This window comes from Centropristis striata, chromosome 2 (assembly GCF_030273125.1).
Source record: "Centropristis striata isolate RG_2023a ecotype Rhode Island chromosome 2, C.striata_1.0, whole genome shotgun sequence".
Lineage (NCBI taxonomy): Eukaryota > Metazoa > Chordata > Actinopteri > Perciformes > Serranidae > Centropristis > Centropristis striata.
Window position 1 is genome coordinate 39,393,165 of NC_081518.1, and position 21,118 is coordinate 39,414,282.

The 21,118-nt window shown below is 39.8% G+C and overlaps 1 protein-coding gene across 5 annotated transcripts in view; it reads right to left on the reverse strand.

The window, feature by feature from the left end:
* The window catches only part of ntrk3b (neurotrophic tyrosine kinase, receptor, type 3b), a 215,610-nt gene that overhangs the window by 17,349 nt on the left and 177,143 nt on the right, over positions 1 to 21,118 (reverse strand). For all 5 annotated transcript variants that reach the window (XM_059350870.1, XM_059350868.1, XM_059350867.1 and 2 more), the window contains 3 exons: positions 8,353 to 8,483; positions 3,415 to 3,587; positions 958 to 1,201 (listed from right to left, as the gene is read on the reverse strand). In XM_059350870.1, the coding sequence (XP_059206853.1) occupies positions 958 to 1,201; positions 3,415 to 3,587; positions 8,353 to 8,483 (548 nt within the window). The remainder of the gene's footprint in view (positions 1 to 957; positions 1,202 to 3,414; positions 3,588 to 8,352; positions 8,484 to 21,118) is intronic.

Genomic DNA, 21,118 nt, shown 5'->3' on the forward strand with positions numbered 1-21,118 from the left:
GAAAAGATGGAAACAAAAACATGAAAACAAAAAACAACCAAAGAGAGAGCAGCAGTATTCACCCCTTAGAAATATCTTTTTAGTAAGCATGCCCGCAGGATTTATTTAGGGTTGTTTTGGACCCAATTACAAACAAAGTAAAAAGTATTGTGAACATCAACAACCTAAAATGTACTTTTTATGTGTCAGGTGGAGTCTACTAATGTGTTTGTCATATGTGCTTTGTGTTGAAATGAACAGGAAGAGGCGTAGTGATGGTGCTACTTTATAGGACCAAAAAGTGCAACATGGTCTCACAGGAATCCGTGAAATAGCCACGGATTTGCTTAACTCAAAATCCGTGGAATAGCCACGGAATCATTCAAATTTCCGTGAAACTGACACGGATTTCGCTACAATGCAAGTTAATGACAGTCATATCCCGTGGCTATTCCAACAAACAAAGTGATTATGTACATTCACTGAGTGAATATTTAGAAAATAAAACACATATTTCTTGCTAGAAATGTGATCATAATCCATTTTTATGCAGAAACTAAGTCAAAATATAGATTTTTTTCACTAAAAATTAGAGAACTGGCCGCCATGTTTTTTGTTCTGACTGCCGGGACCTTGAAAGTCACGTGACTTGGAACAAACCAATAGGAACAAATATCCATGGAATAGCCACGGGATATGACTGTCATTAACTTGCATTGTAGCGAAATCCGTGTCAGTTTCACAGAAATTTGAGTGATTCCGTGGCTATTCCACGGATTTTGAGTTAAGCGAATCCGTGGCTATTTCACGGATTCCTGTGAGACCAGGTTCCAAAAGTGACATTTAAATCAATGTGACTATTCAAAACATATTTGAAGTGTGGCAAAATGTTACATATCTTCCATGTTAATCAGTTTGGCAGTCTGAACTCTAAAAGCCTGCAGAATTTTGAGTAAATAAGGACTGTAAAGGTCTTACCCTGTAGTAGTCACTGCTGTAGATGTCCCTGGACATGCCAAAGTCTCCAATCTTGACCAGCAGGCCATTACCCACCAGGCAATTACGGGTTGCCAGATCTCTGTGGACAAAGTGCTGGGAGCCCAGGTACACCATGCCTGAGGCAATCTGGGTGGCGATGTGCAGCATCTGGGAAAGGCCCAGCTCTCCGTTGGACTGCAGTGGCTGGCCGTCTACCAGGATCATGGCGTCCGGCCCATGGGCTCTGGATTACAAAAAAAGAAAAAGTAAATCACTGATGATTGAATTAATGACCTAATATTGATGATGGAGTCAGGAATGGATTATTCAAATACGCCTAGAAGGCCAAGGTCTCAGGGAGCCCCTGGACTGGAGCCTCTGTTCAAAGTGATTTTTAACATTTCCCATTGATAGGTCAATCAAATGACTACAAATATATGCAGAATGACTACAAGGGGACACAAGACAGCCACAAAGAGATGCAAAACACTAAAAAGTGACACAAAACCACAACAAAATGGTTCAGAATGACTACAACCAAGAGACCACAGTGGAAACAAAAGAAAAGCATCTGTAAAGAGATACAAAATGACCAAAAAGTGAATAGACACAAAGAGATGCAAAACAGCTACAAAGAAATGAAAAACAAGCACAAAGAGACTGAAAATGACCACCATCACAAGCGTTTTATATGTCTATGCCCATCGTTCCATACTCCATCCATGGATCGTGGTAACAGTCAGACAAGTAGAATAAAATAAAGTAGAGTGAAGTCATAAAGTCAGCTAACTGACTCAGTTGTCATTGATGAAGTTTTCTTACATTAAGACTGTAGCAGCATGTACTGAATATTTTTTAATTGTTTGTGAATTTAAGTGTACCTTTAAAAGTTGCATAATCTCACTTTAACAACTGGACGTGGGAACCTTTGTGGGAAGTTTTTTCAGCATGGCAGACTGTGACCTCACTGCCCCTTTAATAAGTAACCCGTTGCTCCTTGGAGTGTTAATAAACTTTTTTTTTGCAGCTATTGAGAACAAATTTGCATAAGAAAGAACTATAAACAAATTGACTATAACCTGCTAACACTCAGCCAGCTTTAATTGCAATGATAAACTGTTAAGTGTATGCACTGTTTTTTTATTAATTTCAGGGCTGTTATATGAGTCTTTGGTGGTTTTAGAGTGGCTATTTTTGTTACATTTTCATATATTCAAGCCTAAGAGGAATATTAACCAAGGCTCGGAAATTTTTATCAAGGTACTCTAAGTCGGGCATTTACCTGAACAAGTTGACTATGGGTCGAGAGCTCTTTCCCTGCTTAACATTTGTGGGAGACAATGAAGAACTCATTTCCTGTGAGAGGTTCCTGCTGTTCTCTTCACCTTCTGGTAACTATGACAAGGCGCCATGCAGAGAAGCTCTCACACTCTCTCTCAGGCTGTCTTTCTTATACCATCTCTCAATTTTAGTGCAATTCAATGTTCTTGGTTTTAAGTATGTGTGTAATAATTCGGCTCCACTGTAGAGGGATTAGCAGTACTTTTTCTTAGTGTGTGTCTCTCTAACTCTGTTTTACTTCAGAGAAATCTAGAAGTGGCTGAATGAGTGCAGGTCGCCCTCCGTTTATCTGAATGCCGCACCCACACATCAGATACTCTATTCTTTTCCTCCAGCTTCCACACACACATCTCATTTGTTAAATGTGACCAACAGGACCAATAGACCAAAAATCATCCACGTCTTGCACCTTGCATGAAAGAATTTCATCATTCGCGACATTGCCTTTCATTTCAGGAATGATTTCCCAACAGAAAGTCTTCACGCGCTCTTGAATCTGCACACACACTTACGCTCAATCGCAACATGTCATCTTTTCAACTATGGCTCAAACTTCAAAAACAAGATAGACCACACACACACACTACTGTTGTCAACGCACATGAAACAACACACTTCTATCCCAGACTCCTCCTGCGCACACTGACATCAAATTCAGTGAAGCTTCCCGTTACCAAAGTGCTCGCTGTACAGGCATCGTGTCGCTTTTGTTGAGGCTTATCAGAGGTCACTTCCCTCGGTACAGTCTGACATTATGGAACAAAAGCACTAAAGCACTCATGTTTGCTAACCCAGAAAGCTGTGAAGTTGGCTGGATATTGTATCGCCAGCAGGAATTTGACAAAGTAATTTTAGTTTTATTGGAGTCCTATTGAAGTTCTACATTTACTTTCTGTCAATGCGTTGGACACATCCATCTAAAAGTCCAACCGGTACCCTGAGTAGAAATGCTCCTAGCACAGGTGGCACACACACAAACACATTTGCACAGTAATTAGGCTTTCACCCACTCTACTTTGCTACTGTCTGCTCAGATGATGAATTTCTAATTTGCTCACCCAGCACCAGCCTGTTACATTAAGGTTAAATTGACTTAACCTTCAGTGGAGAACTGACCTGAGGAATTTGTTGAGGTCTCCATGCTTCATGTACTCGAACACCATGATGAGAGGGTCTCCGTCTACACACACTCCGTAGAATTTAACGATGTGGTCGTGCTGCAGGTTGGTCAGCAGCTCTGCCTCCCTCTGGAAGTCCTTTCTCGCCGACAGGTTAGGATCTTTCAGTGTCTGAAAGGGAAAATACAAAAATGTCTTTGTACATTCAGAGGAAGTAAACACTAGAATGGATGGTTGGGACCATCACAATGACTGACAAAGCTTGATCCAGTCCAACGTAGGAAGAATAAACCAATGTATCCCCAGCAGTCTTTAATACATTACAATCCATTGTGCCAGTCATTTGACTGAAGACAGCCTTCTATAAAACTATAAAAGTCCACATAAATGGAAGTAATATGATTATAATAACAGTGCAACATCCATTGTTTGATCATATATTAAAGCCCAACAAGTAACCCACTTTGGCAGCCATATGAGGGCAACTTTCCGGACATTTTATGATAAAAAGATGTCTATACAAACTGAAAACAGCCACTTCAAAATACCATAATGTTCCAACTTTGTGAGATTCAAGACTAAAACTTTGTCTCTTTTTGTGTCTCTGTTTGTTGTTGGTTCAGCCGATAGCAGGTTCTTTCAGATATATACTTTTTTTGGCCACATCCTGTGTAAGGCCACTCAATTTTGCTGCATTGAAAGTTGGTCCTCTTCTTTTCTTTGCTTTCTATACTCCTATTAGTTATCTAATTTTTTGGCTTGAATATTCCGTTCAGTTCATCCAATTTGTCCTTCAATGTGTTCCCTGGTTAGAGATGAGGTCAAAGGGTTGACAATATCCGTAGTTTGGTCCAGAATGAAACATCTATTGGATGGACTGCCATTAAATTAGGTACAGACATTCATGGTCCCCAGTGAATGAATCCTACCAACTTGCACCACAATAAGGTTGTCAGTTTTTGAGTAAAATGGCTCAAAAACTGCTGGATGGATCACGATAAAATCGATAAAAAACGATATCCAAGTTCCCCAGTAAGCCCTAATATTTTTATGAACCCTTTAGATTTCATCTAATGCCACCGGCAGGTTAATTTATTTATTTCACCTTATCCAGTCTTATGTTTATGACCAAATGCCTAAAAAAACGTATGATATTCCAACCAACCCCATATGTGCTAACACCGTTGGGTTTAATGCTAATTAACAATTGTTAGCATGCTTAACATTGCTAAACATGCTAAACATTACCACGTAAACATCAGCATGTTGGCATTGGCATTTATCTGAGCTTTAGGACTTATTATCTGATAAGCAAACACCTCAGTTTTGTGCTGGTGTTAACAGCCTTGGAACATCTTTAACCAGACTTAACATTTAGCTCCCAGCACTGCTGTACCTAAGTACATTCAGCCTCACAGAGCAGCTAACACGGCTGTTGACTCCTAGTCTTGTTGTCCTGGGTGTGGTGAACTCAAACACTGTCTTCTGAACTCTTTCTTTATAACCAATCATCTGTTTCCTTTCTGTTACTGCCTCCAGCTCATGTTGTTGCTGCACTTGTTTGCCCACCGCCTCCTTTATCCCCACCAGCACCAGCTTGACTCCATGGGAATAGAGAAGATAACAGGGGAAACAGTTGCTGTTTGATTATTGGGTTTGCCTGATAGCTGATGATAAACACAACACTGAGTCAATAGAAAATTCTGTTAAACGTCCTTTATAGTTATCAATAAAGCTTTGAAACTGTAAAGTAGTCTGACCTTTTTGAACGACACATTCTCTGTTGTTTGGTAATACATAATACAGTGGTTGTGAATTATATCCACTTAATAATCCTGTACATAGTTCTGAGGCAGCTGACTGGAACAACTGCACACAAAACAAATTGATCCGATTGGTAGACAGATCAAGCAAGGAGTACCTTGAACTCCTTTGATGTGGAGTACACATGAAATATCAAATCTCGATGGGATGTCAGTTGAAGGTGCCAGCATCAGAAAAAAAGCAGGGGGGGAAAAAATCCAATAACACCAATAATGTGTCTTATTGCAGCTTCTATTGGAGGAAAAAGACTCTTGACACTTCATCCGCAACAAGAAAACACAGCAAGTTGCCTCTCTTGATCTCCATGGCCCAGAGTCCTTCTTTCTCAGCGCGCTGCTGACGTTATTACAGATGGAAAGACCTTGGGATGGAAATACATTTTCTCATATGTGCTGTTCTTACAGTGAAGTGCTGGGGGTGGTTGAGATGTAAGGCAGAGTAGGTAAAATGGCCATAAAATTCTATTACCAAATCAAACCGCACTCTTAAGGAAATGTTTCTTGTCTGGGCATCCCTCCAAAACAATACCTTCAAGTGCTCGACTACAATAAATTGAGGCAAAGCGCTGCAATGAATTTTCCCTTTGTTGACCTTTAAGTGTATTCAGAGAGCCTCTTTCTGCTTTATCACAGAGAGGAACACGTTCAGATGAAAATGCACATTGCATTGTGTTTTGAAAAATAGAGGTCAGATTATTGGAAAACTGTTTTTTGTTAATCCTGTAATACCAAGAAGAGAGAGTCACAATCAGATAATCCTTCATCTTCATTTTAACTCTTTCAATAACTTATGCTGTCAAGGTCAGGGTGGTTTCCTACTGGATTTTTTCTTTTACCTTGTGTGCAACCTCATTCAGAATCACCCTGCTTCATATTCAAACAGTTCCTCATAATCACACCAGGAGCTGGCAAGCACAACTTAATGTTGAGCACTGTGAAAGCATTAAGAGCCACCACGCAGGGGCAATACTTCTAAATGCTTTAAGCTCTTTAAAACAAAGCACTGAGTTCACTGGAGTATTAACTTTTCTTGACAGTAATTGCAGGTCCCTTGGCTGATACCTAGACAGGTTTTGAATGGGTACAAAGACAGGAAGAGGTTGGGGCATCCAGACCCAGGTAGGTAGGAGAGCCCTCAGCCAGCAAACAGAACAGTTGATAAAAATCTACTTTTTCTACATTGTGTCTCAGGTTACCAGGCTGCTTTAGTTATGGAACTGAGAGAACAGTGTTGCGTAATTAGGATAGAAACTGTGTTACGTTACAGTCACTGGAAAGAGACAAAAAGACATAATTGACATAATGTTATCTATATGTTTAATAGAAGGGAGAATTCTAATGCATTATTAATGTATAACGTAATACGGTTTTACAACAGGTGGTGATGCTGGTGACTGGGATACTGTGTGGATAAAAACACCAGCCTGTCTGTTACCCTGTTAAATATTGTTTTTTTCTCCTGTTTACATAATGGCGCCCACCTCCCGGTAAGGTTACGGTTTGGATTTAGGTAGTGGAAAAAAAATATTGACAGGGAAACAGTCTTCCACACCAGAATATATTTACTTAAGGTTGAGTGTGGATAGCATACTAAGAGAGGCTAAAGTTAGCATACATTTAAATGCACATAATGATGTTGCAGCCAGAGACACAGGTGAACACTGGGATATAATTTCACTTGTAGCGATTTTATTTCTACTACCACTACTTATTAGCAGGACAAACACTAATAACAATAACAATAAAACCAACAGTAAGTATTACTACTATTATTATTGATTTAATCATCAGTATTATACCCTATAATCTAATTATTGAAGCCAGCTGAATAGTTAATAAATGTAATCCTAAAGTAAAAGAGTAATCAAGTTACTTTGTGATACTTTGATTACATTACTGACTAGATATTTTAAAATTTAACTATAATTGTTTCATTTTTAAAGTAACTCTTCTAACCCTGGTGGATACAGATACCAAAACTCACTACTAATAGTATTTATTCTTGATTTAAATATGAGTCAATATTAATTTTGCTGGCATCTGATAACTGTGATAACTAATGTATAACAATGTAACTATTCAACCTACAGTAACCAGGTTCATAAAGGAAAATAACGACAGTGATTTTCTGATATCACCAGCTGAACCTTTGGTCCTGGTTTCCTTTATTGTCATTTAGAGGAATAGCTTGACATTTGGGGAACTATGCTTAATCAGGTAATGCTGGGAGTTAGATGAGAAGATCGATATCACTCCCATATGTGTCCATTAATTATGAAACTACAATCAGGCCAAGCCTATCTTACAGTATGAGCCAGACTCCAGTCACTAGCCTGAGTAACAGTCAGTTGCCACATAGTGAGCAGTTAATTGGGATTTTCGACACTTATTAGTTATCATCATTTCACTTCATCACTAACAGGAGCAGAGTTGCTCATTTTATTTTGTACTGATAACTAACTGCACCACTGTGGTTTATAAACATACAGTACAGGCCAAAAGTTTGGACACACACCTTCTCATTCAATGCGTTTTTCTTTATTTTCATGACTATTTACATTGTAGATTCTCACTGAAGGCATCAAAACTATGAATGAACACATATGGAATCATGTACTTAACAAAAAAAGTGTGAAATAACTGAAAACATGTCTTGTATTTTAGATTCCTCAAAGTCACCACCTTTTGCTTACTAGAATATTAGACGTTTTCAGTTATTTCACACTTTTTTGTTAAGTACATAATTCCACATGTGTTCATTAATAGTTTTGATGAATCTACAATGTAAATAGTCATGAAAATAAAGGAAATGCATTGAATGAGTAGGTGTGTCCAAATTTTTGGCCTGTACTGTATACATTAGGTGCATTGCATTGTGAGGTTTTTAGGAAAAAGTCAGTGTACATAACATGGACACTATTGTTTTGAGTTCACTACAGCATGGATAAGTTTCCTGCCTTAGCTTCATATTTTCATCAAGATGAGTGGTGATCGTCTCATCTAACCCTCCACGAAAGTTGTTGAAAAGTGTATTGCACAAAATGTCAAATGATTCCCTTTGTGCCGTTTCTAACAAACATACATTCTCACACAACCACGCAGAGAAAACGTACCTTGACAGCCACCAGCATCTTGTCCTTGGTGGGACTGAGGTTGTAACACTCTGCCAGAAAGACTTTACCGAACGCTCCTTCACCCAGCTCCCTCTTCAGGATGATGTCTCTCCGCTTTATATGCTGGACAACTAAACCACACGCAGGCAGGGAGAGGAAAAGGAAAGAGAGAAAAGAAAGTCATTTTTATTTTGCTGATGTATCCCCCCGCAAACAAGTCAAGATGCTGTTTACATTAATGTCTGTCCAGACACTCAGTCCAGACTCACACATCTCAGAACATCTGTACAATCAGCACAGTTTCAAGTGTCACCACTTCAGTATCCAACCAAATGTCTCCCCTTCTGTTCCTGACTAATGCTGTTGAATAATGGCCAGGAAAGCGTTTTTGCTTAACTGAATATTATGATGTCACAGTGAAGTTAACCTTTGGATATAAAATGTCCTTACTTCACCATTTTATCCTATTAGACATTTGTGTGAATTCAATATAGGTTGTGTGTACAGGCAGCGAAAAACAAGCTTTATTTATGAATTTCACTGTCTTCTGTAATGCCGCCGCTGCCATCTTGCTGACATAATAGTGATTGACAGCCAATCGAAGTTTAAAACGGCGGATTCCCACAGTTGGCTGTAGGTTGGCGTGGTGGATTGGTCAAACATTCCACTGACTTTCTCCCAGGACAGCAGGGTTTGTGTCCCGTGTGAAAACAAAAGTAAACCATTATTAAGTTATGTGAATCATATTTTTGAAAGTAACTTGACCCTTGTAACTACTTCATTTCTGGCATTTACGTACATTTATTTACTGTTTAAACTGTCTATTATAACACCTTACCAGAAGTTTTTTGCTCCAAACCTAAGTCAGTGGTTTTACAAGATACTGCAGTCTTTTTTTTACAACCGCGGACTGTACGTGTGTGCTTTTATAAGAATATGTTGTTGTACCGCAAGCCCATGAGCCACGATACAAACATGTGCCCTGAAACACAAGCCTCTTCAAGACCTCTTCTGCCGTTTATGTTGAAGAAGTTGTTGATCGATTCATTTTTTAGTTATGGCTAGAAATGTACTTTGTAAAGTCACAGTAACGTTGACCTTTGATCATCAAAATCAAATCAGTACATCTTTGAGTCTGAGCGGAAGTTTGTGCTAAATTTGAATAAATTCCCTCCAGGCGGTCCTGTGATATCGCGTTCACAGTAATGGGAGGGACGGATGGATGTACATAGAGAAGTATGGACAACCAGACTCCATAATGCCTTCAGGTACAGCTGCAGCCAGCATGGAGACATTAAAAACATTTCTCTGACCTCAAACTGTTGTATATTTTCATGGGACAGAGAACTATGCTATATTTGCAGACAAAACATGTTTGGCGGGAATATTTCACCCCCACATGAATATCAATATCTGTAGAGCATGGGGATAAACAAATGTAAAAAGGAATAGAGATGTGAAGTGGAGGGGGAGAGAGAATATGAAGCAGTAAAAGACAAGAACTGCAAAGAGAGACAAAGATACAGTGTACTGGCAGCTGTATGTGCTGTTGTAGTGTTTTAAATTCTAGTCAGGATCTCAGGTTTCCTCAGACACAGTGTCAAACATGTCATGCTGAGGAAGGGTGAACAAAATGATGCACAAGAAATCCTACATTTTGCTCTTTGATGTAATGGTGAATCCATCAAAAACAAACGACTTGAAGCTTTGAATATTTCTCTTAATGTAAGTGTGATGCAGCTAAAGTGGAGCAGTTACACAATTTGTGATATTGTCAAACTGTAAAAAAAAAAATGTTTTATCTGACGTTGAAGCTACTTAAGAGAGAATATTGGGGACATTAGGGTTCAAGTGGTTTTAAATCTCCAAAGCGCAAATAAACTGCAAGCTGACACTGGACCTGCTGAGCTGCAAATCTCTTATCTGGATTCCTTGGTTTTACTGTTGGCATTGAAACAACACAGGGAGACATTTTCTAATAAGAACAGAATTGTAAAATGTCTTCGTCTGAAAAATCTCAGTGAAGAAAATAAAACAACTAGCTGAGTGGAGTAAAAAACAGGATCTGTCTCTCCCTATACTTCTTATTCTATTATTTAGCCTTTTCTCTCCATTTAAGATGTTGCGACATTCAACCTTTTTGCCTCTCTCTAGGTTTGCTTGCTCACAGAATTGTAGCTTTTCTATTGATTATCAACAAAACTGGTAAATTTTGCAAGTTGACCACAGTCACGAGAGAAAGAGGCACAACAAGTGAGAAAGACAGAGATAGAGGAAGAAAGAGAAGTAGTGACAGGGAAAATATGAAGCCTGGTAGGTATCAGGGGTAACATTTTACCCCTTGATACCTGCCAAGCTCAGAATGAAAGAGTTGTGAAAGTGTAGGAGTTGTTGGCTCCTGAGAAGAGCTGCTCTTCATGCTTCACTCTGAATAAAACATGACAGCTTGTAGGTTTGCCATGAAAATTGCACTGCTGCTATAAAAGAGTACACGTACACACACTTATATATTTATACACAGTTTACCGACAAGACTTTTAGATAAATATGGGAGGCACTATGTGAACGCTTTACACCACAATATACAAAGTTACACATCGTAAAACAGCTCCAGCTGTACAGGGGCTCTCTCTGCTTTAAAATATAAATGAAATTAAAGGAGCATGCTTAATGCTCAATAACAGTAAACAAAACCATAGGTAAAGGGCCAAAACAAATGTATTAAATATTAAATAATATCATAAATTATAAAGTCAATTAAATGTGAACCTTTATAGTTTATTTAGTGATTGAATTTTAATCAGTGTCCAATATTTGTCTAACTATAACTGCTTTTACTGTACAGGCTACCAATTTAAATATGTCATTATAGAGGACAGATTATTCTGTTTGTGAACCATTCTTGTTTTAACCCTTAGGCACCCACCATGGGCCCCTTTTTTCCTTTCTAGGGGGGATTTTTAATGGGAGATCGCAAATCACCAGTAGATGCCATGAGGTTGTGGTTATCTTTGAGGTCACAGGAAGTAATTTTATAAGGTAATTTTATGAGGTAATGTTTCAAAAAATGAATCATCAAATGAATCATATTAAAAAGAGAATCCACAAGACTCTCAGAATTCCAGTGATATCCAATGTATGTCATTCAAAGACTGTTTCGGGCATTCTAATACAACAGGTGAAAATAACAGATTTGTCCTACATGAGAAAAACTACATGGGACTATAATAATAGCTGATTGCCAGCCATTTTCCATGGTTTTCTTGATAATGATTTTGGTTATTATCAAGAAAGCCATGGGAAATGGCTAGATATCAGCTCTTAAATTAAACTCTTATGAGATATTTTAGACGATGATGCTGCTGAGACATCAAGCATCATTTTCACAACCTTCAGGCTTCCAATAAGTTCTTATAGCCCAGTAACCAAGTCTAATGGATCCTTAGTAGACAGGTAAACTTCCAGGATCTTTATCCCTCCTCCATCTGTGTGTTTCCCCAAATCACACTTAGTGGTTGTATACGAATCATAAAAAATATGTCATTGAGCACACAAGACTGCGATACTAAGAAAACACTGATGTCTCAGCAGTGAGAGCTCATGAGCCATTTCATCTGTTGTCATCAGCAAACACAACAGAGAGGCATCCTAAAACTCTGAGGCAGGTCAGTGATTCTACACCGCATGCTATTTGATGTTTTTCTGCAGTGCAAGAGATTTACTTTCGGCTAGTATTTCCAGCCCGTGCTGCCTTGAGTTACTGTAGCCTGTCAAGCTTTCGGTTGTTGCAAAGTACATAGATGACAGTGGTGGATTTACCACTCAAATTTTTGTATCAGGTGAAGTAGCAGGTCTGCGATTTCAGTCAGTGGCAGACAAAAGCAAATTCTCATTTCTAGACAGTTTTGTTAGCTGTAACTAGCTAGCGTATTAGGCTAGCGTCGGCTTCATGAATCTACTGAAATTGCTGTCTCTAGCTGACTTGTTTGAAAACAACAATCCTGTAAGGATCTTGAATATGCACATAGTCACTACATTCAAGATATTATGCTAAAAGAAAGAGACCAAAGGTGAAAAAGGCAGTATCTTTACCAGCTAATGGTTCGTTTTGAAGCAGTGTAACTCAATTAGAGGAAAAAATGCGAGTAACATAACATGTTAGTTTTGCAATTCAAGTTATCAATGTTTCAAATAGACAATCTGTTATCCTTATCCGCATTTGTAGCATTTTTGTTTCTATTTAATGGAGGGTAACATTAGATGCGCACCAGTGGAGGGTGTTCACTGAATTGGTTGCTTCACTGCTCATGTAAGTGAGCGAGTGAGATGGCAGAGACGAAAGCCTTCCCATTGTAAAAGTACAAAACTAAGCACGGACCTACAGTAGTTACTTACTGCATGTTGACTTATGAGCCCATGTTTTATTGTTTGAGGCAGCTGCTGCTAATCTGCCTCTGCACAGTTCACTCAGAGATTGTTAGCAGCCAGGTACCACCTGTCAGGTACACGCCATTTCTATTTTACTCTCATGAACTTCAAATAAATCAACTTTTCAAAATTCATTGTAGTTAAAAATAAATGACATGTGGTATGAACTTAGGGTATATGCATGATCCTCAGTATTCTCCTAAATCATATGTGTTAACTTATAATCAATTATAGTGGAGCTGGAAAAGTTCCATCCGTCATCCTGTTTTTAGCTTTTACAGTTACAGATTATAGACTGGGCTCTACCAAAACGTTCAGAGGAAGACGTACAGTAAACTGCACAACTCTCTGCAAGACGTAATTGTGACACAACATAATTGTGCAACATGCAAGAGATTGCCAGATTCTGTTAATCACTGCCTTTGTTGATTTGAACGTCACATAGTGTTTTTACCAGGCAGCAACCTCCCAGTCTGAGCAGTGAAGCAAAGCCAGAAGTGCTTTAAGCTGCAATCATGCAAAAGTCCAACATGGGTCACCAACGGCAGTTGCCAAAGAACTCCGGTCCTATCTATCTCAGTACAAAATGAGACTTCTCACTTGACTCATTACCTCAGAAAATAATCTCTTGTTAAGATTACAGTCTTAATCGCTTTCAAATCTTCTTTAAGACAGCATGATGTTAACTGTGTGAATAATGGTCCCATTTAGAAGAAAATAGACAATAAAGCAGGGTATGATTTGGGGTGTGGCTACCTTTGATTGACAGGTCACTATGAAGCAAAACAATGCTCATCCCCGGCACTGTGTACGTCTGAATAGCTGTGAACCTGTTTGTCGTGTTTTCATCTCAGAACTTTGACCCTTTCAAAGTGTGTATACAGTTCATGACAGTTTATTCGACCATTTGGTCATTTAAAAATGTCTTGTTCAGAGTTCGGTTGTACTAAAAGACACTCCAAGGAGTCGGCTGTTTGTTTTTATGGTAAGTAATGTACATTTTGTTTTAGTGTTAAGACTTTCTTTTTAGATACACCCGCCGTCGAGCTCCCCAGTTAATAGGGACTCGAATGCTACAAACGGGCAGTCCACAAACCAATGGGTGACGTCACAGTGACGGCGTCCATTATTTACATACAGTCTATGGTTTTTACCAGTTGTAACACACACCTTAACCATAACTGTAGCTGCCAGCAGCTAATCATAGCACATTAATGGACCAAACAATTGGCTGTTAGGACACAAACGCATAAAAACACAGAGTTTCCTTCATTCCATACACTAGCTCTTGTGTTTTCTGTTTTGCAGAGGGTAAAAACTGAGAGTACCTTTCCATACAGCCCCATGTATACATAGGGCTGTATAGAAAGAAAGCTTCAACATGCTGAGAAAAGCCTGACAAACTGCAATCCCAAGTCACGGTTGCTAAGCAATCACCGGGCAACTGCTGTTCAGGGGAAGGGGTTTAAGTCAATTTAATAAATACATTCTGAATATACGGTGTGAGTGGTTACCGCACCACAATTTCCCAGTTAATTTATTGGAACCCTTACCACCTGTGATCCCATTATACAACTTGTATAGTATTTGCTGTGAGACATAATAAACGGGAGGCAGCAGTGTTTGCAGTGTTTGCAATGGCTTTACCCAAAAGGAGTTTACCAAATAGAGTAATCTCTGAAATGTTTCCTCATTCATAGACTCAGATTACTAGTTCGGCCTGGCCATTCCGCTGTTTTTTCCCCCTATATTTTCTCCATCTGGTTGCCAACATATTGAAAAGGTGATTACAAAAATGTCACCTGCTCTGCTGGCGTTCCCATCAGCCAGAATCTTAACCATCATTTCCAAAATCAGTGTTAAATATGAAGACATGTCCCAGTTTTGAAGTAGATCAGAACACAAGTGTCTGCAGAATCTGGCAGCCAGTTTGCCGGGTGAGAACCCCACCAGGGACACTCACACATCTCTGCTGTCAAAGCTTCTTCCTCTAAAATTCTGCTTTCCTGACTGAAAGACTGAAAAATACAACCTTAAGTCAGTACACAAACAGCTAATTCATGATGTGTTTTGACTGGATTTCGAAGGCTAAATGTCTCAGACACTTTCTCAGATGATAAAGGAACAGTGACTTTTTTCTTTCGTCATAAGTGTTTCCAGACTTAACATCAATCCCCCACTGAATCCTATCTCTACTTCTCCAGTAATGTACTGACTTAAAGAAATAAGAATAACCTTTCTATTCTTTTACTGTGCACTACTCCATCATTCATGATCATTCAAGAATCTGTGTTGGCCTTATTATCGCTTCTCTGTCAGGCTGATGATCCAGGTATAGAAGCTTATTCTATTGTTGCACCTGCCATTAAGCTTCTACGGATGAGACTGCTGGTGAAATGCCAAAATTGTGAAGGTTTTCATCTATCAGGGAGGAGAGGCTCAGAAACTGTTTTAACCACACAATGCCAGAATATAATATGGTTATTTTTCCAACTTTTCGTCTGGAGATAGTATTTGATTGTTATCTGGACTTTTACTTTGTGCATCTTCTGCTTTGCAGCGAGGGGAGGTGATATTTCATAGATGGATGTCTTATCTCACATGTGCAAATTGGGGATTTGCATCTGTTTTAGTCATATCTTATCAGTTTTGTCACATTACTCCATCCATCTTTGTCATTATGTAAATTAAACTGAAACACACTTATTGTGAAAGTCCCCCTCCAGAAACAATTGAGAGGTATATAAAAATATTTTGCTGTGAATAATATTTCATTTAGCGTGGTTTTGCCACATAGAGCAAAAACTCTCAACAGGGCTGGAAGCACATCTGCTCTTCCTCACTAATAACCCTTTTCAACCAAAGCAGTTCCAGGGCCGGTTAGATCCGGTGCCTAATCTTGAACGAGTTTGCTTCTCAACTGCCGGCTCTCCGCCAGGGAAACTGGTTCCAGAGCAGCACCATCTCTCTGCTTGTTTTGAACCACGAACCACTTAGGGGGCCGGATTATTGTGACCAACAAGATCAACTAAAATGTGTATAATTCATTTGATTTGATTTGTTCAACTGCAATGTGATTGATACAGGCTAGCGTTACTGTTAGCTTACAACAAAGTCTAACATAAACATGTTAATGTGTTAATAACAATGTAATCTCCACCCATAGCATTCAAGATGAGCCACGCATTTGTGTTGTACCAACCCGTTCTCATTCCCAAAGCGTAATATACTGACGATTTGTCACACCCCTGGATGTATCATACTGACGCAAAGGGTACCCTTCCACGTCTGTGTGAAACGCTCTGGGTTCTCAATTGACTCCAATATAAACCCGCTCGCGGCGCTGAGAAACGCTTAGAGCAGAGGCTACAGCCGTCTATTCACTCCAATGATATCCCGACCACGGCCCTCCATGACGCTGCGAGCGACAATCTGATTGGAGAACCGAGGACCCTGTGCACAGAAGTATTTTTCTCACTATTTTAAGGATTTCTTTTAATGACATCGTCAACATTTCTCAACACAAACACATCAAAGTCTCACTGATAATTCAACAATAAAATAGCTTCATGTTGTGGCTCTCAGTATCATTTTTTTCTCCTTCGATTCTGAGAAATAAACTTTTATTCGTTTGTTTTGGATAGCGGAAAGGCCTACATTACCCACAATCCTCAACAACAACTACGGCAATCCGCTGGCGGACATTTATCTCATTTTTAGTGGAAAAAAAATCAATATTTTGACTTTGTTTCTGCATGAAAATGGATTTTGATTACATTTCTAGCAAGAAATATATGTTTTATTTTCTAAATATTCACTCAGTGAATGTACATAATCACTTTGTGGCGAAGATCTCGCCAGAAAAAGACGATCCGCTGTGTTTTATTTTGAAATCTGTTTTATTTTGTAATCTAGCGCGATCCTTGTACATGTCGTGTTTGGATGCCAATGTAAGCTCGCAAAGCCATGAGCACCATCTGTAAAGAGACGATGTAGTCAGTTGTTGTTGTTAACATGCTTAGTGTGAGTGGAGACACATACAGACGCACACAGTGATGTAATGATGTGGCTCTCTGGCCTGTGGAAATGCATACAGGTTGTGAGATGGTTCACAAGTTGAACCGAAGGTGAACCACCTACAGCACCAGTTTAGCAAAATAACTAGATTTGCGTTGGTTGAAAAGGGGGATAACTGAAAAATTCTGGATCTGGCCTTGTCCTGCCAACCATTGCTAGCTTGCTAGGTTGATGTCAGTGAGCAGAGCTGAGCTGCATCAAAATAGGTTGACCACACCTGCTCACGATCTGATCTATTTTGCTAGTTGAAGGACACATTGAAGATATTCAGCCATAAATGGTTCAGCCTACACTGGGAAGACAACAGTCCTCCACCTGTCCATCACTGCTGCTTAAGTACAAGGTTGACTGGTGAAAATGCAGTCAAGTCGGGCAGACTGCAGAGGTAGTGTCAGCATCAGGCCTTCTTTCTTCATTAGAAAAGACATCAGTGAGCCTCCAGACTCAGGTGAGGAGTCTCTTGTGCATTAAAATCGGAGACTAGCAGACATATAAGAACGGTAAGTGTAGTTAGTGTAGCGACAAACAAGTCAGTATCGTCAAGGTCATTTTAGGGGGCCTACACATAAAAACGAAATGAGTTGAGGGTGACTTTAAATTAACTTCCCCATTTTAAAAATTCACTCTTCTGTCTGACATGTGCCTTCTGATGACGGAGAGGAAGGCTGCCTTCACTGGATGTGAGATGAACCCTTTCTGCACTTTCATTCGAGGAATCTTTTTGTTAAAAAAAACTCTTTTTGCTCTCTCTCAGGTATTAGAAGTTACATGCTGTGATCTGGAATATGACAGGTTACATTTTAGTCAAAAAGCCAAAATATGCCTTAAATGCAGGTGTCAAAATGTGTCAAGAAATGTAACAGAGTAGAATAACTGATGAGAACTTGACTTGGCAAGCTTCGTGGACTCTATAACAGAACATTAGTGTCACTTTTCCTCCTGTAAGATGAACTTTGCTGCCAATTTAGCAACTTTGTCACCAGATTTGGAAACTTTTCAACCCCGTTTAGAGACATTATTTTAAAAAAAGAGGTTCTCACTGGTAGAGCGCATACCACTAAGGCTGAGTCCTTGCCGCGGTGGACTCAGGTTCGAATCTGGCCTAAGGTCCCTTTGCCACACGTCTTCCCTCTGTCCCACTTCCATTCTCACTGTTACTGTCCAATAAAGCTGAAAAATTCCCCCCAAAATAATCTTTGAAAACAGAGAGAAAGTGATGCACTGAACCACACCCGCGTACAGTACATTGCCTAAAACAATATAAGACTCACAGAGATATATTGTTAACTCTAAAAGTAAGACTGATGTTGATATAAAAATGGAACCCATCCATCAGTACATAGTGATTGCAGCAAAGGTTTACATATGGACCAATCCGAGGAGAGGGGGGGACGTAAACAAGCTGCTGCTTCTGCAGTGGCATCTCACTTTAAAGCCTGTACCACTGTTATTTATGATATTTTACTTTTGAGCTGTTTTTGCCAAGAAATATGTCTGGGAGATACCATAAAACCTGCCACATGTTGAAAAATATAGTCATTGAAATGCTATTGAAGTATAGGTTATAATTTAAAACACTGCAGCTTTGTCTTTTCCCCTGCAAATCACCAAAAAACACTTACTGTGCTGTGCTGTGGCATCAGGCATCAGGCATCAGACTCAGCTGTGCTGAGTCTGATGCCTGAAATTTATTTCACTCTAAGTCATCTCCTGCACTCACTCTGTGTCCGAGAAGAAATTTGACTTGTACAATTTGATGCATTTTAGACTAAATAAATGTGATTGGATTGTCTTAATAAATTATGCATTTTATCTTGTAAAATTCATATTACAATACAAAAGTTCACAGATTGCAAGTTTGATAATTTAAAATAATCATAAACTTAAATAAGTAATTCTAAAGGCTTCTCAAAGCTTTCGAACAAGAATCAGATATATCTTTTTTTATTCTCTGTATTCCTTTTCCTTGTGAAAACCTGTCATGTCCATCACCAACAATGCAACTCATCCAAATTTGGAGATTTGGATGCATTATTCTAGTAGCTGCTAACGTAGCCTTGGGCCTTCTTAATCACAAGCTGCTTTTGCCATTATTTCTTTCCTCCCTTCTTTCAGCCAAAACTTGTTTAACCTACTGTAACCATAACGATGAGTATATTATCACCAAAGCTGGGTGGTTCAGTGAAAACATTTCAGGTTATTGCCTGCTAATTGACTGTTATACTGTTAAATAATGTCTGCACAACTGCAGCAAGTTAATGAAAGAAACACATAGTTCTCCTGAGGATACCACTGTGTGGTTGCTAATTTAGCAACATTGAAAACCTGTTTAACTCTCCATTTGTACACGCTGCCCTCTCTCCCTTATTTCCTGGATGTAAATATTCCATCTAGGGTTGTTTTCTTCAGCTGCTAAATAGCCACTGACCATCTCATTCCTCCACACTGATGGGAACGAAGCAGCTATTATAGAGCGTGCCTATCGACAGTGGCGAGGACAAGTTACTTTAACCTTCAGTTTCCTCTGCGGGCCGACTCGGGCTGCATCCTGCTGCCTATTTACCCAGAGTGGCACGCTGAAAAGCCCTGAGATTAAATCTCCATCCCGTAGCTCAGCATCATTCATTTGTCCTGGCTCACCTGAGGCCTCGACGCCAGCAAACATTCTCCCTGGAGGCCGAGAGACAACGCAGAACCGCATTTCATTCAGCTAGTCAGGTCAGGCTGCTGGGGGAGCACAGATGTTTGGAGGGCTTTGTTCTGTACCTGTGTCTGTGTGTATGTGTGTGTGCATCTGACCACAACTACCTGCCAACTTTCCCCATATTCACTATATATGTGTGCTTCTGTTTGTGTGTGTTTTGAAGGTGTGTTTTTCTCCATCTCGCTGCCAGCTTTGTGCATTCATGTGTGTGTTTCTGCCTCACAGGTGTGTGCGTGAGTATTTTTCTGCCTGACAGCCCCCCTGAGAGTGTGTGTGTATGTGTGTGCGTGCGTGCATGTGTATGTATGTGTGTAGTGGGTCGATCAATGCGTGCCTTCTGGTCATTGACAACATGTCTTTTGCAGGGTGGATGCGTTAACATTGAGATGCAGCAGCGCAATCAAAAATTCAGAGGACATCCTCCAAAAATTCTAATTTCCTGCATCTACCAAACCCTCCTCATCACTTCCACCTACCTCCCTTACCCTCTGTCTGCAAGAAATTCATTCTTGGTTCTCAACTTCCGCAAAATTAATAACTCTAAAACTGAAGTCCTCCTGGTAGGCACCTTTTCCACTCTCTCCAAATCTGACAGTTTCTCCATCTCCATCAACAACTCCATTGTTCCTCCCCTCAGGTAAAGAGTCTGGGTGTCATCCTCGACAGTACTCTCTCTTTTCACTCACACATCAATGACTTAACCCGGTCTGCATATTTCCACCTATCTCTCGTCTCCGTCCCTCTCTCACTCCACACACCACTGCCATCCTCGTCCATAGTCTCGTGACTAACTCCCTGCTCTTTGGTGTCCCTAACAAATCCCTCCAGAAACTGCAGCACCTCCAGAACTCTGCCGCACGCATCATAACCCAGACTCCCACCGCTCACGACCTCACCCCCATCCTCCAAGAACTCCACTGGCGTCCAATAAAACACCGGATCAACTTCAAAATACTCCTCATCACTTTCAAAGCGCTTCACAACCTGGCTCCACCGTACATCTCAGACCTCCTCCACCGCCTCGTCACTATGGGCAGTAGAGCCTCCAGCCGCTCTGCTCCCCGGCTCTGGACACTCTCCCTCCTGACCTCCTCACCATTCACTCCTTGCCACTTTTCAAATCCAGACTCAAAACTCATCTGTTCAGACAAGCATATGCCACCTAGTCACTCACTCACTATGTCAATACTGTTCGACGTTTTATTTTGTTGCCACTGTTTTTAAATTATTTTATGTTTTGTTGTACAGTGACCTTGGGTGTTCTGAAAGGTGCTTATAAATAAAATGGATTATTATTATTATTATTATTATCAGCTTTACAATTAGTTACTTTGTACATAAAGTAACTTGTCAGTAAAAATAATTCACTCACAGTTTTTTCTCAGGAACAAAGACACTGCCACATATATTAATATCACCTCAATGTTTCTACTCCCGATTTTGTAGTCACAATGACAAAAATATCACTGAGATCTGTAATGTACTCATAGTTTATCTACAAAGCTACAAAGCGAGCACCGCAGGGAACTAATAGTTAGGTGAGAGGTACTCATCCAG